The 22,042-nt window shown below is 41.3% G+C and overlaps 1 protein-coding gene across 16 annotated transcripts in view; it reads left to right on the top strand.

Moving 5' to 3' along the window:
* WDPCP (WD repeat containing planar cell polarity effector) overlaps nt 1–22,042 on the top strand; it is a 210,478-nt gene that overhangs the window by 76,544 nt on the left and 111,892 nt on the right. For 15 of the 16 annotated variants that reach the window (XR_015949268.1, XR_015949267.1, XR_015949269.1 and 12 more), the window contains 3 exons: nt 3,429–3,543; nt 5,278–5,411; nt 18,789–18,980. Coding sequence is in view for 7 of the 16 variants with exons in the window: in XM_088667074.1 (XP_088523200.1) it covers nt 3,429–3,543; nt 5,278–5,411; nt 18,789–18,980 (441 nt within the window). In the remaining 9 variants the exon portion in view is untranslated. The remainder of the gene's footprint in view (nt 1–3,428; nt 3,544–5,277; nt 5,412–18,788; nt 18,981–22,042) is intronic. The other variant, XM_088667079.1, reaches the window with a different exon arrangement.

Here is a 22,042-nt window from a genome sequence, read left to right as displayed (position 1 = left end):
GATTATACAAAGAGATATTCACTAGATTAACAGAAAAAGAGGTTGTTCTATTTCTAAAAACCACAAACTAAATCAGGACTGCTTGGTCTGGATATGCGTTTAGAAAGATCTGAATAGCAGGATTATATTTCTGTTTGAACTTGTGATCCAGTTCAGAAGCAATCCTTTGTACAAACTTTTTATACTGTGTTAAATGCATGTACTTTGATGGCACTAAGCAAATAAATACTGGAATACGTTTGATTTATATAGTTCAAATGGCTTTATAAGTTTGATCTTATTCATCCTCACAAAAATCTAGTGAAGCATGTTACTGTCAGTTCACTTTACAGACTGAAAACTGAGGATGAAAAGTGTTTGTGTATGTCCATGGCTGAGATGGACCTTTCTTTCCTACATACCACTCAAATGCTCACATTAGTTGTTTTTCTCATAAAGTTCATTCTGTTATCTTTTGATACCAATTGATTATCCAAGAGTATTAAAAGAACTGGCAGAGGTGATTTCTGAACCACTGGCAGTAATCTTTGAGAATTCCTGGAGAACAGGAGAAGTCCCAGCAGACTGGAGGAGGGCAAATGTTGTCCCTATTTTCAAAAAGGGGGAAAGAGAGGACCCAAACAATTATCGCCCAGTCAGCCTGACATCAATACCAGGAAAGATTCTAGAGCAGATCATTAAGCAAATGGTCTGTGAGCAAAGGAACGCTGTGATCACTAAAAGTCAGCATGAAAAATAGGTCATGTCAGACTACTTGGATCTCATTCTTTGACAGAATTACAAGCTTGGTAGATGAAGGGAATGCTGTGGATATAGCCTATCTTGATTTCAGCAAGGCCTTTGACAAGGTGCCCCATGATATTCTTGTAAAGAAGCTGGTAAAATGTGGGCTAGACAATGCTACCATTCAGTGGATTTGTAACTGGCTGACTGACCGAACCTAAAGGGTGTTCATCAATGGCTCCTCTTCATCCTGGAGAGAAGTGACTAGTGGGGTGCCACAGGGTTCTGTCTTGGGCCCAGTCTTATTCAACATCTTTATCAATGACTTGGATGATGGGCTTAAGGGCATCCTGAGCAAGTTTGCAGATGACACCAAATTGGGAGGGGTGACTAATACCCCAGAGGACAGGATCACACTTCAAAATGACCTTAACAGATTAGGGAACTGGGCCAAAGCAAACAAGATGAATTTTAATAGGGAGAAATGTAAAGTACTACACTTGGGCAAAAAGAAAGAAAGGCACAAATACAGGATGGGTGACACCTGGCCTGAGAGCAGTACATGTGAAAAGGATCTAGGAGTCTTGGTAGACCACAAACTTGACGGTGAAGGTCCTGTGTGAGTGCCTGGAGGCGGTTGGAGGATGGATGGCGGCTAACGGATTGAGGTTGAATCCTGACAAGACAGAAGTACTGTTTTCCCCAGAGTGGCTGGGGAAACCCAGCCAGATGGGCGGGGTATAAATAATAAATTATTATTATTATTATTGTTATTGTTATTGTTATTGTTATTATTTTATTGACATGAGTCAACAGTGTGATGCAGCAGCTAAAAAGCCAATACAATTCTGGGCTGCATCAATAGGAGTATAGCATCTAGATCAAGGGAAGTAATAGTACTACTGTATTCCACTCTGGTCAGACCTCACCTGGAACGTGTCCAGAGGAGGGCAACCAAAATGGTCAAAGGCCTGGAAACGATGCCTTATGAGGAACGGCTTAGGAAGCTGGGTATGTTTAGCCTGGAGAAGAGAAGGTTAAATGGCGATATGATGGCCATGTTCAAAAATATAAAATGATGTCATATAGAAGAGGGTGAAAGGTTGTTTTCTGCTGCTCCAGAGAAGTGCATGAAAATCTTCACTTTGCATTGGTTTTTTTTAATTCAGCTGTTAAAGGTTCCTCCACAAGAAGCTTTTTCTGAGCACACACTTAAATTGGTTGAGATAAATGAGGCCTCCGTTAATTGTCTGCATAGCAATCTGTTCACAAGTTTGTAATAAGATAGCAGGGCTATTCTTATGTGCTTATGGCCAGTGCTCAGGGATGATAGGAGTTGTAGTCCAACATCTGGATTACCAACATGTGACAGGTAGAAACCTGGGTTAGCTGAACATTTGCAGGCACCTCCAAAGTGTTCCACAAAGAGTGCTTTGAAAGAGGCATTCCAAGTTGATCACTGTGTCTTACCAGGTCTCTTGTAAAATGTGCTCTCTCTCTCTCTCTCTCTCTCTCTCTCTCTCTCTCTCTCTCTCTCTCTCTCTCTCTCTCTCTCTCTCCCCCCCCCCCAAGACTCATCAGGTGATTGATAGGTGGGTGGCTCTAACCATTTGTCAGTTATGGCCTGCAAGGAGCAGGGGCAATAATTCCCTGTCCCTGCTATATAGTGTGGAGTAAAATCACAGTCTTTGCTCAACAGGAGTGGGGAACCTTTCTTCCTCCAGCCCCACTTGTCAATCACTCAGTATTATGACAGGCTGAACCCCACCTGGTTATCTGCAGAGATCAGCTGTGCAAGTGAGTTCCCCACCAATCCAGATGTGTCTCTACCTGTCCCGCATCTGATGTCACTTCTAACATCAGCGGTGTGGGGAACATGGATGTGCCTGGGGAAAATGGTCTCGCAAATAAAATTGGGATCCATGCCAGGCTGCATTTGATTCATGGACTGCTGGTTGTCCACCCCATGGTAGAACACAAAAACAACATATTTGTAGTAATGTGTACCAATCCCTTTTTAAAGAAAAAACCCTACTGCCTAGGCCCACATTGCAGAGCCACAGAAATCACCTTTAAAATGCTACTTGATTGCAGTAGTGCTATGTTAAGAAGAGCAAGAACATTTTTTGTATACAAAGTGTAGAAATTAAGTATGTATGTCCTATTTTGTGCATCTGTTCTCTTTCTCCCTTCACCTCTCTGTTCCTATTTTCTGGGTTTTTAATATACCTTTGGATTGTTGTTTTCATTAGCCCTATGAGTGGTTAACTGATTGTGCAGAGCACATGAATATAAGTTATCAAGTAACTCCACCTCACAGGTTCAAATCTATGGTGTCTTCTTTGCTTATCCACATTTTTACTGGGCTGTAGCTTGGGGAAGGATTACAGCCATGAATAGCAGCATCTGCAGTTACTGTTTTCCATGCAAATTATGGGGAATTATATCCTATAGTGAAGCATTTCATGCATAGTTGGAACAGATGTAGTCAAAGATCGGTATGTTTTTGCTTTTTCCCTTCTCTCTCTCTCTCTCTTTCTTTTTATTCATTTCTTGTGGTGCATCTAATCTCTTTTGCCAGCCAAGCTGTAGTACCGGTATATGAAATCTAGAAAAATATAGATGATAAAAGGTATTTTGGAACATATCATTCTCTGCTGACAAGTTGCATCTCTCTCTCCCCCCCCCCCGACTATTTGGTTCAGCTTCTCTTTCATTCAGGTGTACTGGTATCCCTAGGCCTTTCAGGGCCACAGCTGGAGCGAGTGGTGATTGACAGAACCCTGATGGGGAAGCTCATCTCCGACACTATCAGCGATGGTAATTATACCCATGTGCAATTCAGTTCCCTACATTTTGCAGTGGAACAGGAGGAATAGTATGTCAATTATAGTATGTCAATAGAGCAATTATTACCACTGGGGACTTGGCAACACAACAAGTAATTGCATTTAATGCCACAGTTACCACCCTCAGGACCAAAACCACTTTAGGAAAAATATTTAACATCAAAGTTTCTATTCTTATCAACTGTTACATTTGTTTCTAAATCTCAGTTCCTTGTATAATTTCCCCCCAAGGTATTCAAGTTTAGCACATGTAATTTCCTCCCATCTGAGAGCTTTGTTCTATATTAGTACTGCACAATGACTTGAAATAAACAGTAATATAACAGTGAAGATTTCTATGTGGCCTGTATCTAAAAGTTCACTAATAATGTTAGATTACATTATAAATTGACTTGGTCATTTTAAATATGTTCTTCCCAGTACTGTCAGCTGTGACTGAAAGCAGCGTCCCAAGATCTCAGAAAGAGGACTTCTTCTAGTCCTCCTCGCTTGAGATCCTAAATATGTTAGGGGAACTTCAAGAGCATAGGTTCCTATTCCTTACCCATTGAAAACAATGAACACAAAGCATGTGGCTTTTAAAACGGTCTTAGACAAAATCTAATGAAACCTTCATGTGCCAAGTGCAATGTACCTTCAAATAGCACTTGTTGAGCTCTTGCTTCTATGCTTTTCTTTTGAGCTTCCTGAACGTATCTGGCTGGCCTCTATTGGAAGCCAAGCTCTAGTCTAGATGGAGCCTTGGTTTGCTTTTGTTGTGTTTGTTGCAATATCCTTATCTGTGGGAAACAATTCCATTTTAAAAAAAATAGACTTTGAAAAGTAAATACTGTCTGAGGGACATGATGGATAAAAATTGCAGCCCAAGTCTTCAAATAAATAATCTTACATCATGTTTTTGCATGTATGTGGAAAGCACTGTACAGAAATACATTAATTTCACAATTGCCCTTCTAGACTCTAAGTACATCTAATTCTGTTTTATAAAAGGACTGCTTGATACGAGGTTCCAGATTATGCTTCTAGCTGAAACAAAGCTATACTTCGTTGTAAAACTAGTATGCATTAACTGTTACAGCAATCAAATAGTATGTACAGTTCTTGACAACAAATGTTGAACACTTCCACACTGTATCTGTAGTAGTACTTTCTGCATATTGGCAGTTTTATAAATTTCAGAAGGCGGACAGTTGGGACAATTCACTTCTTGTATGTTGTATGTGAAAACTTCCCAGATTTGTCTGTCCTTTTGCTCAACTGCTGTAGTCGAATCTGCCATCTCTCTGGTACTCCCCCCCCCCAATGTATGCTTGATTGCAGCTGAATAACAGTATTTTCACTCAATCAGTGAAAGCTATCATAAAAGAGAGTTAGATTTCAAATTCTAAAACAACTGAAGAAGAAATGAATATAGGATGAGAAAGCATTATTATATTACAGAAGGGATTTGGAATATGATAATTTATTTAGCTGTACTTAATCTGAGTACCCCCTAAGCTTTATTTCTCATTTCCAGCAAGATCCTGAGAAGATGAAACACTGATGTCCTTTAGGAGATCACAGAAGGCTGAATGTAATATTTTAAAGTGTAGCCTTGAAAATTTGCTTTTCTTCCCCCAGTGTCTCAGTGGAGACCTCAGTAATTTGTTTTATTGGTGGTGACAGTCAGGTATTACAGTGTTGAGAGTTTTTCTTTGTTTTTCAGCTGTTCTTACAGACAGTTTCATGATCTTGTCATTTTGGGAGCAAAGCAAACTCTGCTTTATTCAGTTCACAAAGAAGGCAAATTCTCCTGATGCAAACATAAAGCTTGAAAAACTCTCCTCCTTGGATTTTAAGGTACAACCACCTGTGATGCTCGCAAGTTTGATCATTATAATTATGGGCAAACGTATACTGAAAGTGGATAAGTAATAAGCGTCACTTACCAGCGTCCAAAACTAATTTTGAAATTGTAACTATTTGAAAGGTTTTGGGGTTTTTTAATAAAAAAATGAAGCTTGAAACAGCCAAGTATTATAGATAACTTTTAAATGACTGCCAGAGATAAAGTAACTTTAGGCAGACTACTCCTGGATTAACTATTATGCTAAGCATCTGTAGTAAAGGATTCTAAATAAAATGAGTCTCTGTCTTGAGTTAGTAATCTAGTATCTCCTATATTTGTACTGTGCTTCTAAAACAGAGATAATTTGCTCACCATGAAAATGGAGAGCCACAAATATTCACAACAGTATAGTAATTTAAAATAAAATAATGGTACAAATGATGATGATCTTTGCATATGATAATAATTGGGAGGGTCTAAGGCCAATGTTTCCTGCCAACCTAGCAGTTCGAAAGCGCGCCAAAGTGCAAGTAGATAAATAGGTACCGCTCCGGCGGGAAGGTAAATGGCATTTCCGTGGGCTGCTCTGGTTCGCCAGCAACGGCTTAGTCATGCTGGTCACATGACCCGGGAGCTGTCTGCGGACAAATGCCGGCTCCCTCGGCTTATAGAGCGAGATGAGCACCGCAACCCCAGAGTCATCCGCGACTGGACTTAATAGTCAGGGGTCCCTTTACCTTTAAGGCAAGTGTTAAGGGGCCAAGTCTTAACTTCAAAATGACCTTAACAAATTAGACAACTGGGCCAAAGCAAACAAGATGAATTTTAACAATGAGAAATGTAAAGTACTACATTAATGAAAGGCACAAATACAGGATGGGAGGCACCTGGCTTGAGAGCAGTACATGTGAAAAGGATCTAGGAGTCTTGGTAGACCACAAACTTGACATGAGTCAACAGTGTGATGCAGCAGCTAAAAAAGCCAATGCAATTCTGGGCTGCATCAATAGGAGTATAGCATCTAGATCAAGGGAAGTAATAGTACCACTGTATTCTGCTCTGGTCAGACCTCACCTGGAGTACTGTGTCCAGTTCTGGGCACCACAGTTCAAGAAGGATACTGACAGGCTGGAATGTGTCCAGAAGAGGGCAACCAAAATGGTCAAAGGCCTGGAAACAATGCCTTATGAGGAACGGCTTAGGGAGCTGGTTATGTTTAGCCTGGAGAAGAGAAGGTTAAGGGGTGATATGATAGCCATGTTCAAATATATAAAAGGATATATAGAAGAGGGAGAAAGGTTGTTTTCTGCTGCTCCAGAGAAGCGGACACGGAGCAATGGATTCAAGCTACAAGAAAGAAGATTCCACCTAAACATTAGAAAGAACTTCCTGACAGTAAGAGCTGTCTGACAGTGGAATTTGCTGCCAAGGAGTGTGGTGGAGTCTCCTTCTTTGGAGGTCTTTGTGGTCTCTTCCAACTCTATGAGGTCTTTAAGTGGAGGCTTGACAGCCATCTGCCAGGAATGCTTTGATGGTGTTTCCTGCTTGGCAGGGGGTTGGACTCTTCCAACTCTATTATTCTATGATTCTGTAAAACTGGCTGGATATGGCAGCACACCCACCTTCATGCATGAATGCTGTAGAGGAGATTACTGTATGAGACAGAGATCCAGAATATGCGTCAACATAGATGTCATGTACTATTTAGCTTTGAGACAGGGGTTTTGGAATGAATTTTTCCCTTAACGTATCTGGAAAATGTACAAAATATAAGGCTGGAGATTCTTCAAAGCAAATAAGTAAACTTCTTTTAATTTCATATTGTCTCTTTTCAAAATATACAGTGGAGATTAGTAAAGAGGTTGGTCTCAAGTGCATGAAAATAATCCCTCCTCCCCTCACCCTAAGTGGTACTGGAATGCAGAATACAGGAAAATGTTTTGTTCACCAATATTTTTTCATCCTGCCACTTTTTTCTTCTTTTATTTTATTTTTGCTTAATCGGCTTTATAGCAGCAAGGCTGGCTTTCCTTGGATTATGCTTCACTTTTTACCACATTAAATTATAACTTGTTTGTTAGGAATACTCTCTGCTAGAATGGACATCAAATACATTTTCCAGGCTGTTTCAGTTCAAGGCCTCCTTTCAGCACTGACTTGTGTTTGCAAGATTGATCCAACCTCTGTAACATGGATTTGAGACAGTTCACTGTTCACAAGGAACTGAGCTGATATGTTGTTTACTTCAAAATGATGCACACTTGTGCCTTGCGGAGTATTTGTTAAACATGGGCTTTTAGTGCCCACGATCATGATCTGTGGACGTTTAGCCTAACTGCAAAGCTATATTGGGATGGCATCTGTTTTGATAATTTATTTTCTAACCATGTTTCTGGATGCATATGCATAGCCCAAAACATATTATGCCAGAAACATTATAACTATTTAAGAAAAGAAGGAAAAACACACAGGCACCTTTGATCCATTGGGGGGAAAGTCAAAGCAGTATCAATAACACAGTATTTATTAGGACCATCTAAAATAACAAATCAGTAAGCTACCTTTTGAGTTTAACAGAACTCTTCCTCAGATTTGATGTTCAAAAAACAAAGTTGCTAGTTGAGGGCACAGTGGAAATCCAGTCTGGAATATGTTAACAGTTTTAAAATGATAATGCAGGAGACTCTTTGCAGATTTATTAGGTTAGACTGTGACCTGTACATATGGTCACAGGCTGTACCAAGGTATTTATAGAAAAATAAGTAATGACACTCTTATTTTGAAATTATGGATACAGATAGTTATATCTGCATCTAGCACTTAAAGGTGGTTTCTTAAAGGAAGAAGAAGAAGAGTTTGGATTTGATATCCCGCTTTATCACTACCCGAAGGAGTCTCAAAGCGGCTAACATTCTCCTTTCCCCTCCTCCCCCACAACAGACACCCTGTGAGGTGGGTGGGGCTGAGAGACTTCAAAGAGTGTGACTAGCCCAAGGTCACCCAGCAGCTGCATGTGGAGGAGCAGAGACACGAACCCGGTTCCCCAGATTACAAGTCTACCGCTCTTAACCACTATACCACACTGGCTCTTCCCCCTTCCCTCCAAGCCTTGCAGAAAAATAAAATTCAGAGGAGCACTTTGACTTTTCACAGTTCACTGTGTTATTTATACTTAACTTTTCTACAAAAGTATTAAAAGAACCAGACTTACCTAATCTTATAAACAGGAGGGAAGGAGGGCTGTGTGGTTTCCATGCTGCTGTCTTTGCCCCCATTGCATGTTTCCCTCTGTAAGCTGTTTCCACTGACACACTCTGGACTTCGTTCTGGAAAATTTGTGCAGCACATTGAGCCCATCTTTGTGGCAACTTGTTTATGAGATGCCCAAGCTCACAATGTCTTCAGTCTGTTATGTTTCCCCAGGAACTGAGCTAGGCAGGAGGAGGGATAGCAGCCAGGTGTTTGCCACATTTAGTGCCCTAGCTGCAGGGTGGCAAAAGATGAGATTTGGTGATTATTTTTTGATATTTTCAGTAGGCTCCAGTTTTCAGCCTTGTCAGAAAACTTACGGAAAACTGAGAACTCATTGACCATGTTCCCAACAAAATAATCAGACTCATCCAGATTGTTACAGATAATATTGCCAGATTGATACAGACGAGACCAAAGAAGGCGCAAGGCACTGCTGCTCCAGCAGCACCTGTACCCACCTTCAAGGCTTACACCATTAAATTTGTAAGGCTCCCCATTATCCAAGAGAATGACAAACTGGGCCAGATGGCTGGAGGCACTTGCTCAGTTTGACTCCTGCACCCATGTGCCACTGAATGGTCTTCCTAGACCAGGGGTCTGCAACCTTTAAGACAAAAAGAGCCACTTGGACCCGTTTCCGAAGAAAAAAAATAAACTGGGAGCCGCAAAACAGGGACGTAATTAGAAATCAGAGGGCCCCATAGCAAAATTTGCTATGCCCAATAATCAATGCCCCAAAATGCCATAGAAAATTAATCAGGGCCCCAGTGTACCATAAATCATAATCAGTGCCTGATGTAAATAATAATTAATAATGAGGGCCCAATGTCATCCTCGTCATTATAAAAATAACTTTGAGTTTGGGCTGCCTTGATTACTGTACTGGGGATGGGCACCAGCAACCACTGCCTTATGAGTTTGGGCTGCCTTGATTACTGGGAATGGGCAAAACTCTGACTCCCTTATTAGGACACCTGTATGGTTTCATGTGTGTTGCTCCCATCAAGTGAACTTATAAAATTTCCTCATATTGAATCAACCCATTGATTAATACATCTACCTCAATCTCCTGACCAGGCCGGCAGGAGGCCACAGGCAGGCCGCAGGCAGGAGCAGCAGCAGCAGCAGCAAACACACGCTCCGAGCCCGCAAGCCTTTTCTGCTGCTGGGCGGGAAGAAGCGCGCCCGTTTTAAAAAATAAATAATTCCACCCCCCCCCCCCCGTGAGCCTATTGGCTGCAGAAATGTGGCGGGGAGGGGCTGATGCAGGGAGGGGGCCGACCACGCTCCCCGGGCTGCTAACGTCACCTTGCGTCGTTTTTGCACAGCGCACGCGCACAGCGGAGTTGTAGACTCCAGCGGGCGCCGTGCGGGGTGCAGGCGCACAGCACGCCGCCGCAGCTGTGTGCTCCAGCGGCGGTTGGCGCCGCACGGGTGTCTGGTGGGCGTGGCGGGCGCCGCCGCATGGCTCAGGCAGCGCAAGGCTCAGGCGGTGCATGGCTCGGACACCTCCTCCCCTCGTATCCGCTCCGGAGCCGCAGCAAAGGTGTAAAAGAGCCACATGCGGCTCCGGAGCCGCAGGTTGCAGACCCCTGTCCTAGACCAAAGTGGTATAAAGAAGTGGAACCTTTGTCACTCCCGTCATCCTTGACCATTGGTTATGCTGGCTTGCCTGAGTTCAACAATGTCTGATAGAGCAACACTTGTTGAAGAAATATCAACATAGCTTCTACAAAGGCAGCAAGAGCGGCTTGTGTATGAGGCAGAGACAATGGTACTGTTCTGGTGGCAGCAGTGTGCTTGTCTGGGCAGGGTAAAGTGGCAGCAATGAGGTTTGGGGAGCTCCAGGCTTGTACATGTACTTCTGCGGGGCTGTTTCCCCAGTGCCCCTCCCATCTGACTACTACTGCCTTGCCACATCCCCATGCCAAAGAACACAGTACTGCCAGGAGAATGCTGCCTCTACCTCCTCTTCATTGAGGCAGCTCTGAAATGTAAGTCTTGTCTCACTAACCCTTTAGAGTTCTTTGAGTGTCAATATGCATATAGATCGGAGTGATCTAGTAGACATAGTAATTAATAGACTTTGATAGACGTTTGTTTGTTTTTGTTTAAAAAGTAGAGACATCACCTTGCCGACAAAGTTAAAGCTATGGTTTTCCCAGCAGTGATGTCTGGAAGTGAGAGCTGGACCATAAAGAAGGCTGATCGCCGAAGAATTGATGCTTTTGAATTATGGTGCTGGAGGAGACTCTTGAGAGTCCCATGGACTGCAAGAAGATCAAACCTATCCTATCTGAAGGAAATCAGCCCTGAATGCTCACTGGAAGGACAGATTGTGAAGCTGAGGCTCCAGTACTTTGGCCACCTCATGAGAAGAGAAGACTCCCTGGAAAAGGCCCTCCCTGGAAAAGATGTTGGGAAAGATTGAGGGCAGAAGGAGAAGGGGACGACAGAGGACAAGATGGTTGGTCAGTGTTCTCGAAGCTACCAACATGAGTCTGACCAAACTGCGGGAAGCAGTGGAAGACAGGCGTGCCTGACGTGCTCTGGTCCATGGGGTCACGACGAGTCGGACACGACTAAACAACTAAAGAACAACAACAACAAAGAAAGCTTTTGATAAAATTCCTCACAAAAGGGTTGATTCAAGAACAAAAGTTGGCTACAACTCATAATTAGTGAGGAGGAAACTTAACCAGAAGCCTGGCTTAGTTTGCCTTAGCTTAGTGTGGCAGTAAAAAAAAAAAGACTGGAGAGCAGAGTTACTGCATACCCTTTTCTGCGAGAGTCTCATTTAGCCAAGGTTTGGTTCAGCACAGAGCTTTCCAAACTGTGTCACGACACATTAGTGTGTCGGCTGCAGTGTGTCATGCAAACACTCTCCATGTTCCTCCTGGGGCTGGAAAGGGGTTAGTTTAACCCCTGATTTGCTAGTAAAAGTGAATTACTGTGTCACGAAATGATGTATGTCTAAAAAGTGTGTCACCAACATGAAAAGTTTAGAAAGCTCTGGTTTAGCATGTTGTGTGAACCAGGCCAGTGAGTCCAGACACTGATTATGCCCCCTTCCCTTTGGAGTGACAGCATCCCATGTTGGGTTGCCATTCTTTCTTTTTTGTTTTATTTCATAGAGTCAACTTTTTTTTTTAAGATCTCCTTCTGGGTTATCTTCTCCAGCAGCAAATTTCACACTTGAATTTACATTTTCTTCTTTAAAGATATTTTTCAATGAAAAACCTGTTGCTTCTGTAACAAACTGTACAAGAAAGTGTTAGAAAGGATTCTACCAAATATCTATATATCTACTTGACTCCTATTTTATAGCTATTTTTATTTTATGGATATTGTAGTGGTTTAGTTCTGATAGACTTCTTATTGGTAAGAGTTCGGAAGTTCTAATCTTTCCTTTGATTGATGCATACATGTATTAAACGTTCAAAGGGATTATGTTTTTACAACTACTACCTATAAAATTGAATACAGCACAGGAAGTTGCTGTATATCACTTTAGTGTTATTGAATTGTAATTTTCTTTTAAAAAAACGTATCATAGATTAAACAGCTTGAAAAAACTGAAGGGTTGAAAAAGATTTCCCCCCCCCCCCTTAATTTCATTTTTTCTTAATTACTCAATCCAGCACCTCTGCATGTTGGGGGCAGGGACAGTACACTGCTTACGTGTAGAGGAGGGAAGCCAACAAGCACAGGAAGGGTGGGATATTACAACTCTATTTATTCTCCATTGTTCAGCATGCTCTTAACTGATGGGATCTGACTGATGCTGTCTTGTTCAGACAACTTTCACCACTAGTAATTGTGTGAGTCTGAGTTACTGAATTGGTCCAGGGGAAAGGTGTATACTGCTAGGCACCACAAACTTGATGGAAAAATAGAGTAATAGAGTGGGGAGCAGTGGGAGTAAGTTTGGAAGACCTTCTCTGACCTTTCCCCCTCAAGCATTCAAACATTATTATTTATTTAGGAAATTTATACATTAAATCTCCCCCCAAATTATAGAAAAATGATCATATAAAATAATTCCAGGATAGTTTACATAAAAATATCAGCAAAGACATAGAATATAATTAGCTAAAAAACATTGTACTGAAACTAGATTGCCATCAGTACACAATAACTTAGTTTTATTCTTCTAAATTCCCAGCATCTTGAAAAGTTAAACAATTGACCTTTTACAAGTTTTTCATTCCTATAGCTTTTTAATCCATTTCAATTTACTGAGGACTCAGAAGGGAGAGTACAAGGAGTTAATGTTTACTGTGAGAGAACAACAGTGGTAATTGCTTTGATTTCAGTTCCTTTTGATGTGTATTCAGGGGATGAAGAGGTCAATAATATTATGACCATGCAAATAGAAAAAAAGTTCTTTTGGCCATAAAAAACAGCAAAGGATTATTAAAGCATTAACCTTGATTTTTAATGGCCTTGGTTGAGTGGTGAGATCACAATTTGGATGAGCCTGATTATTTACTAAATACAATACATAAATGCAACGGGTTCTTAACACCCATTGCACTCTGGCATTATCGCATTACTGCCATCCTTTGTTGCCTTGCAGACAGGAATATGAAAGCAATCTGTCATGTAGTGAGACTGGCTCCAGAAGCATTTCTCTGATAAGAAGACCCCCTGCCCTTTGCTAGTGTCTGGTCCAGTAGGCTTAGCCATGCGCTTAATCCCCAGAAAGTGGTTCGATTATTGCTGACCAGCAATAGCAAGATAGGTTTTTTCCATCCCCCTAGCTATCAACCTTCCATTAATTCCTTAAGCAGAAATGTGGTGCAATCTATATTTCCTTGGCATGTGTCACCCAGATGGTGTACTGCTCATGTTTTCAAATAACCATGCTCCAAAATAACATAGTTTGAATAATAAATTCCACAAATCCTTTTGGAGGAATAGAGGCACAAAATTCTCAAGAGCTACATAAACTTTACACAAGATGCTATAGCTCATTCATATTACTCAGTGAAAAGTACATCCTCCTTTACAGCACTTGGCATTCTTAATCCAGGAGAAAAATAAACGGTACATCCAAACATTGTAAATGACCTTTTAATGTTTGATGCTATGTCTGAAAAAAGTAGCCTTAGCCTTTTGGTCAGTATTGCAGAACTTAATATGAGTAGCATTAAATCCTTACATGTAGGTCGATGCTGTCAAGCAACCATGACTGTGTGTTTTGGTATTGATTGGAGTCACAGCAGTAAATTCCTCCTTAACTCATGTGCTTCCTTATCCACCTATAAAACTAGGGACATAAGTATCTCTGCTTACAGTATTTTTTTTGTTTACATGTACAAATGACAGGATGGAACTCATACATGAGTACATGTCATAATTGTAAAGCTAGTTCCTAGATGTTTTCAGTATTAAGGTTACATTTAAATACAAATCTAGATGTAATCTATACACAATCAAGCACTGTTAATCCCATTGATTTCTATGGAAAAATTAAGCAAAATCTTTAACATTGAAAAAAAGAACTGAGATACGCTCAAATTTGACCCATCCCATCACTATATGTAATGCACACACCATTTTTACTATGTGCAGTAGTAATGCATAGTAATTATTAAAAATGAGCAGTGTGCTTTTCCATATATCAGCATGCGTACAAGATACAGCTCAATACCTTTTTCTATCCATTTTCTCATCTCACAAAAAATCTTTTGAAACAGTTTGCTGGCTCATTTGAAGAAGAGGTTGTTGTTCACAATTGTTATTTTGGTACAGTAAGAAAGCAGATATATGAGTTCTGAAAAATTTCAATCACCCTCACTGTGATTCCTTTCCTACAAAGTGGATAGAAATAGGTACTAAGATTAAGCACTGACCACAGGATGTAAGAGGGAAAGTTAAATAAATTAAAAGTAAAGAAACAGCTACATCATACAGCATTTTTTTTAACTACCACAGCTTGAAGATGTTAATGTCAATTCTTCTGCATATTCCAAATATGTGTAGTCCAAAAAGAGCTACAGAATCATTACATAGCACAGTCAATGACACATGGTGCCCGCACCAGTTAAGGATGCTAAAACCATATATATATATATATATATATTAATAAATAACATTTTTCTTTAGGCTAGCCTATCCAGATACAAAGAATGTTAACATGTGTTTTAATCTGGTTTTTATCTTATCATTAATTTTACCGGTACATATTTTTAACATTTTAAATAATTGTTTTAACTGTTTTTGTTGATAATTCATTTTATTCTTCTTTTAAACTGCTTTTAGGTTTTTTTTACGGTCAAGTGGTGTATACAACCTCAGTGTCATAATCCAAATGTAATTGATGGGTGGGCCCTGTAACTGCTTAAGTGTAAAAAAAATAGAAATTCCACTCACTTACATCCTATCACATGTCTAGTTTTTCCCTTAATTTTAAGTTCAGGTTCAGCACCACATGTTGTGCAAACTTACTGCTTAATTAAGACTCATACTCCTCAAATAGAATACATTTATGGACAAAACCCAGCTACTTCTTTTAGGTTTTAGTTTTTCAACGGGAGAGTTAAGCACAAGTTTAAATATACAGTGGTACCTCGGTTTAAGTACACAATTGGTTCCGGAAGTCTGTACTTAACCTGAAGCGTACTTAACCTGAAGCGAACTTTCCCATTGAAAGTAATGGAAAGTGGATTAATCCGTTCCAGACAGGTCCGCGGAGTACTTAAACTGAAAGTACTCAAACCGAAGCATACTTAAACCGAGGTATGACTGTATTGTTGTTGTGTACTTACATAGCATCATCTGTGTACAGTGTGCTTTATAAAGTCCAGGTATGATAGCCTGCTACCCAATGAAGCTTTCCATCTAAAATAGTCAAAGAGAAAATGGAGCATGGGAGAAGAATGGGTATTTATGTCAAATTCATGATTATTTTCAATTATTTCTCCCACTGCCTTCAGTTGAACTGAAACACCTATGGTTGGCTAGATCTGGAGTTTCCATATTTTTCTGACCCTTGGGCACCTTTTCAAACCAGAGAAACACATGGGTGCTAAGTCCACGGCACAAGCTATTATATACAACAGAATATTTCTTTCAAGCCTGATTTTGGTTGGGGTAGGAGTGAAGAAAGGCACTCTTTGGACACCAGGGACAGCCTCCATAGGCACTGTGTGCCTGACACAGATCAAAGCTATCTCTGTTTCATAACTACCTGAAACCGGATTGATGTCCGTAATTATATGAATTGATTTGCATTGTTTCCATACAATTACCTAAGGCATAGTCTTATACAAGCAAAACCTCTTAAAGATATGTTTCCAACACTTACCGGTGATTTTAAAAACAGAGCAACTTTTAAAAGTTTGTCAGGCAGCTTGCTCTGCAGTAAACCAGATAAACTTGGAGGCACAAACATTTTTTAAAAATTCTGTTGCCCATCAATAAAGAATTGTAATCAATGCTTCCATAATTCATGTGTGATTTATAGAAATAAATATGCATGCAAATGAATTTTGCTGTGAACTCAAAATACATTGTTACGGTGGTAAGTAGATATTTGTTCCTGTTACACAGGTTATTATTACCAGTTCAGTATTAGTGCAATATATTGCTTCCTTCCTCTAAAGCCAATAGATTGGTTTCTGTTCTCTAACACTCCTAATCCCCATAGCTTGAGGTAGGCAGTGGTATTTCTTTCTCTGATCCATCCTCACAATAGCACTGAGAAACCAGCAGTGCTGTTTCTATTTCATAGATAGGGAACTGAGACTAAAATCCAGTGATGACTTTCAAGGACTTCCAGCCGATCGCGCAGCAATGGCGGGCGCCGTTCTCCTCAGCTGAGGGGAACGTGTGCCTTCGAGGCAAGGGGGGACTGCTTCAGCGCACCGCCCCCCCGGAGAAACCCCAAATTGAGCGTTTCGGGGGCGTGGATCTGGCAGACGCCAGAAGCGAGCTCCCCCCCTCCCTCGGCTAGCCTAATTCTGGGCGGCGAGAGAGCACGGGCTTTTGAGCTAACACGGCGCATCAGAGCACAGCTATCTCGGAGGCACGAAGCTGCGATCCTGCCAGGCAACAGCGATCGGTTCTTCCTTCAAGGATATTGGATACCGTGAGTAAAAGCAGAAATTTAAGAAATTTTCTTAATAATTGGAATGAATTCATAGCTGCCAAGTTATCCCTTTTTTAAAGGGATTTTCCCTTATGCTGAATAGGCTTCCTCGCGAGAAAAGGGAAAACTTGGCAGCTATGTGAATTGGCCACAGGAGGAGATTTAAACAGGAAGTTGATCTCCCCCATTGTGAGGACCGTAATGCAGTTAACTTGCCTATAGCCGGAAAAGTGAAAGGAACCTTTTAAATATCAAGGACTGGACTTAATTCCTTCCCCCGGAGGCAGGCTAAAGGGGAGAAGGATTAAATTCATTAACATCCCTGCAAAAATTCTCATTTTGGACTGGGGAAAATCCCCCTGGAAACTGAAGTTGGGTCCCGGGAGGAAGCAGTGAGCCGCCATTATGACCTCACAATAGAAAGGAATATGTTTAGCCTTTTGACACTGAGAACTGTCAATTGTGAAGAGAGTTTAACATTGCTCCTTTTATAAATGGACATAAGAATTTTAAGACATGAAAAAAGAATTTAAAAATGAGAAATATAACCAGTTTGGACATAAGCTTGCTTTCTGAGGCTTTTGGAAATACAGTTGTTCAACTTCCTGCTCTGCGCTGTTCCCATGAAATCTGAGATAAACAGGATGACTGTAGCCACACCATCGTCTGATGGCCTTGACTTCCAGAAGGATCTTTTGGAATTGTTTTGGGACTTGAGAAACGAACTGCAGCAAAATAATATTTTGTTGTGTAAAAGTAATACAGATTGGTGTGAAAGGAACCAGAATTGTCAGGACAGAGAAAAAGGAGTAACCCCAACAGAGAGCGAAGTCATGCAAGAGGAACAACCACCAGTCTTGGACAGTGTAATGAATTTTTTTAAAAAGGAGGAAGATATATGGAACATGGTTCCCCCAGTGAGAGGGGGGGGGGACAGAACATCTGCCTGATCCAAGGAGTCACCAAAGAAGAACCAGCATGGAGTAATGTCCTCCCAGTGAGAGAGGGAGGGCAGGATCCATACTGGGGTCAGAATACAAAGGGAATAAAAACTGAGAAAGGGCTGGAGAAGGGAATTTTTGCTGGATGGTTTTGTACAACAGCATTTGAAGAAATGGGGAGACACCAGGGGGTGATTGAGGAAGAATGGTGGGTAGGCTGGGACAGGGTGGGAGTGGGGTGAGGGGTAGTAATGGGTGTAACTTTTTTGACTGATTTTGATGGTCCGAAACTGGAATGACTTATGGAACTGACTGATGAATCTGGGAGACCCGGAGTTCAGGGGAAGGGGGGTTAAATTTGATATAATGGGTTTAAATGTTTATATAAGAATTAATATTTAAATTTATGGAAAGTTCTTGGTAAAAATCTCTAGGCTAAGGGGAGAAACAGAAGATAAAGGAAGGGAAAATAATTTTTGATTTGGATAAATTGATTAATTATTGGTGGAGAATAGATGGTATTTTTAGAATAGGATATTTGAGTGTTAATGATAAAATGTGTTAGATTAATTTAAGAGATAAGATGAAAACTGCTTAATTGGATTATATAATGGACCCAGGGAGGGGGAATTGAGGAAGTCAACAATGTTAAGTCAATAATATAAGATTTGAGAAGTTTTTCTTTCTTTTTTATGTTGTATTTTTTATTTTTTATTTTATTTTTCTTTGCTTCAGATTTTGTTTTGAGTTTTTGTTTGTTTTTTGTGATTTGAAAAACGAATAAAAATTATTTGAAATAAAATAAAATAAAATCCAGTGATGACTTTCACCGATCTTTTCCACGTCCAAGTCCAATTCAAGACCCTATTGTCTGCTGCACTACATTAACCCTGGAGAGCTTCTTCACTACTATTCTGGGCTATCACTGCAAGTGAAATCAAATAATAGATGGGATTCAGCTGGAAAAGGAAGCAGTGTCATTGGACAAATCTTATTTTTACATGCAGAATGATTTTGTGAGAACCTAGGTGTTAGACAGCCTTAGTAACAAATGTGTTGCTTTTCTAATTTCAGATGTGTCCTGCATTTTTTCCCCTCAGATATCTTATATTGACACACCCGAACTAGGCAATAGAAGAACAAAGCACCATCTGGCAATAAATAGCAAAGAAGATAGAGTTATATGCTGGTGGTTGGCGGCAAAGGATGAAGTGTGGCCTTGGTCTCCTGGTTCCAGTGAAAGAGAGAGAGCCAACATGCTGCTCTTGACCTATGAGCATGGCAGCTTGCAGGTAGTCATTTAAATTAAATCCTGGTAGTCTTCATGTTTAACACTGTCACTGTGTGTTGGTTATTTATTTATTTATTTGAAAATGGTTTTACCCAACATTTCATCCAAAAGCACTTCCAGAGTGGCCTACAGAAGATCAATAACACATGAGACAGCCTCCTCAGGCTTACAATCTAAAAAACAATGCATAAAGGAAAAAGGATGAGGCCAAGGGAAAAGCCCAAGTCAGCCTAGCCGGACTGGGGGAGGGCGTCTTTCGTGTGACACCATGCACACACCATGGACCCCACCCCAAAGTTGGGTGCAACTCAGCGCGCCTGTGTCTGGGTGGGTGGATGCAAAAATGTGCTCCAAAGATTGGATTAAATCCAAATCTTTATTGTGTAGCCAAAAGCCATCACCAGTGGGGCCCCATTCAAAATGCAAATAAAAAAATGTCAGTATACATTTCAAACAGGACCCAACCCATTTTATTATTCAACTCCTCACTCAGACAGTTCCCTAATAAGTGACATTTGCATGGCCACGTGGAGACACACACACACACCCGGACCCCAGGCGACCCTCGTGAGGAATAATGACTCATGACAACGTGTTATGGGATTAAAATTGGCCACAACTTTATTAAACTTTCAGATGTATGGAGACCTTGGCTTAGGCAATGGGCATTTATCCCTCCCAGTCCCCGTCCGGGGATCTGGGGAACATCAGGGTTATTGAAACTGTGTGGGGATTGGGCTGGCTCTGGAAAACGTATGTTTAAGCAGAGAGCCCCTTCCCCCATTTCGCCACAACGCAGGGGAGAGCACTGACAACCCAACAGCATATGGCCAGTGCCTCCCTTCCACACACACCTCTTTAACGGGGAACCCTGGGATCATCGCCGCAGTGGGGGCGGGGGTCACCGCTTCATCCCCCCCCCCCCATTTAGGGAAGATAGACTAAAGGATTCCGCCCAAGGCCTAAAACCACCACCCAAGACCTCAAAAATCGCGTACTCGCCGCCAAGACTACCTACAGCTGAAAAAGACCTTTGCAGTCCAAAAACCATTCCAAAAGGCCATGCCTAATGTCGTCCAACCATTGCTCATTGCCACTGGTGGTGAGGTGCACTCCGTCGGGCCTGAAAAGTTCCTCCCTTAAGTTTTAATGCCTCGATGCTTCACAACTCGACCTCACTCTGACAGTTCCCTAATAAGTGACATTTTTCAACCGCTTTCATTATTTTAAATAGTGCTGACAGTAAATCATATGGAATTTGTCCCATTCCTTTTTAATAGACCAACTACAAGAAACTAGCTAGGTAAAAAATTATATTATCATAAAATTGTAGAGTTGGAAGGAGCCCAAGGGTCATCTAGTCTAACCCCCTGAAATGCAGGAATCTCAACTAAAGCAGCCATGACCATTCCATTGGTCTGAGTCTTACCCTCTGGAACAGGAGAAAACAAGTTTGCTCCATCATCCATGTGACAGCCCTTGAGAAATTTAAAGATGATTATCATATCTCCTCTCAGTCTCCTCTTATGCATGCTAAACATATTCAGCTCCTTCTGCTTTGTTTCCAGACCCTTAATCATCTTGGTTGCCCTTCTCTGCCCACATTTCAGCTTGTCAACATCCTTCCTAAATTGTGGTACCCAGAATTGGACACAGTATTCCAGGTGTGGTCTGACCAAGGCAGAATAGAGTGGTTCTATTAATTCCCTTATATGGACGCTATACTTCTGTTGATGCAGCCTAGAATAGCATTCACTTTTTTGCTGAAGAGCAAGTTTGTAACTCCATCTTTTTTTAAAATTATTGCATTAGCCAATTAGCCATAGCACATAAAAGGACCCAGGCAGTAACCTACCGCTATAATACAGAGAATGTATCAAATACACTTGCAAAACAGCAAATATGAAATCATGCTATATAAAACAGAGTTTGATAAAAACTATGACAAATCATGTGAGTTTTGTCGGTTGCAATATATTTGGAGAGATCCAAGGCTAGAGAAAATTAGCCTGTCAAAGGAGACTGAGAGTTTCAGGGCCTACAAGATATAAATGGCCACTCCACGGGTAACCCTGGGGTTAGCGTCCACCAATAGAAATTTCATGCGGTCATCTTCCAAGGCAATGAGCGGGGGAATTAGTAGAAGGAGCCTCCGTCTTATTGCGTCATATAGGGGGCAGTGAAAGAAAAAGTGGATAAAGTCCTCTATCTTTCCTTTGTTACACGGGCAGAGTCGAAGGTCGAGGGGAGTGTTGGAGAATATACCCTGTAGGAATGCTGTGGGAATGGAGTGGAAGCGGGCAAGTGTGAAGGCTCTTCTTTGCGTAGGTTTCGTCAAGTCACTCAGATAGTGAGCCATAGATCTTACTGCCTTCACACGAGGAAACCACATGGATAGTTTGGCCAAATTGGATAAAGCCAGATCCAGCACTTCATCCCTGTCTAGAATCCATTTACGGATTTTATCTTTGTCCCATGCGATCAGATCGGAAAAATCTGGGAGGGAATAACGTTCACAGATGGTCTCCATGCCTTTTGACTAAATGCGGCTACCAATAAAGGCTAGAAAGGCTTGTTTAGCAAGAGTCGAGTTGGGGACTTCTGCAAGTGATTTATAGTAGGTGATTATCCTGATGTGGGCTCTTGCAACGATAGATGGCAGTCCCAGTTCCATTCTTAGTTGGGCAGGTATGGTCCCATTAGGGAGGCCCAAAATCTTTCTTGCCAGGAGGTTTTGCAGTCTCCAGACGTTGTAATGCTTTCAAATTCCACCCCCATATTTTGCTGATATAGGCCTTTCTGATTGGCGCCACGAGCTGGCCGCCTTTGGCGTAGAAATTTTTTACCAGGGCCTCCACGGTTCGGCGACCGGCCAAGGTGATCATATTTAGATGGGCAGGACCATGATAATCTGGTGGAAAGTAATGCCCAAGTATTTAAATACCGGGCATTGTTCTATGGTGTTGCCCTCGAGGTTCCACGGAGGACTCGGTTTAAGCGTGCCAAAGGGTATGGTTTTGGTTTTAGAATAGTTGATTTTCAGGGAGTTTTCCTCACAGAATT

This window comes from Zootoca vivipara, chromosome 3, assembly GCF_965207765.1.
Source record: "Zootoca vivipara chromosome 3, rZooViv2.hap1.1, whole genome shotgun sequence".
Classification (NCBI taxonomy): Eukaryota; Metazoa; Chordata; class Lepidosauria; order Squamata; family Lacertidae; genus Zootoca; species Zootoca vivipara.
Note: the sequence above shows the minus strand (reverse complement) of the source record. Positions and strands in the feature narration are given on the sequence as shown.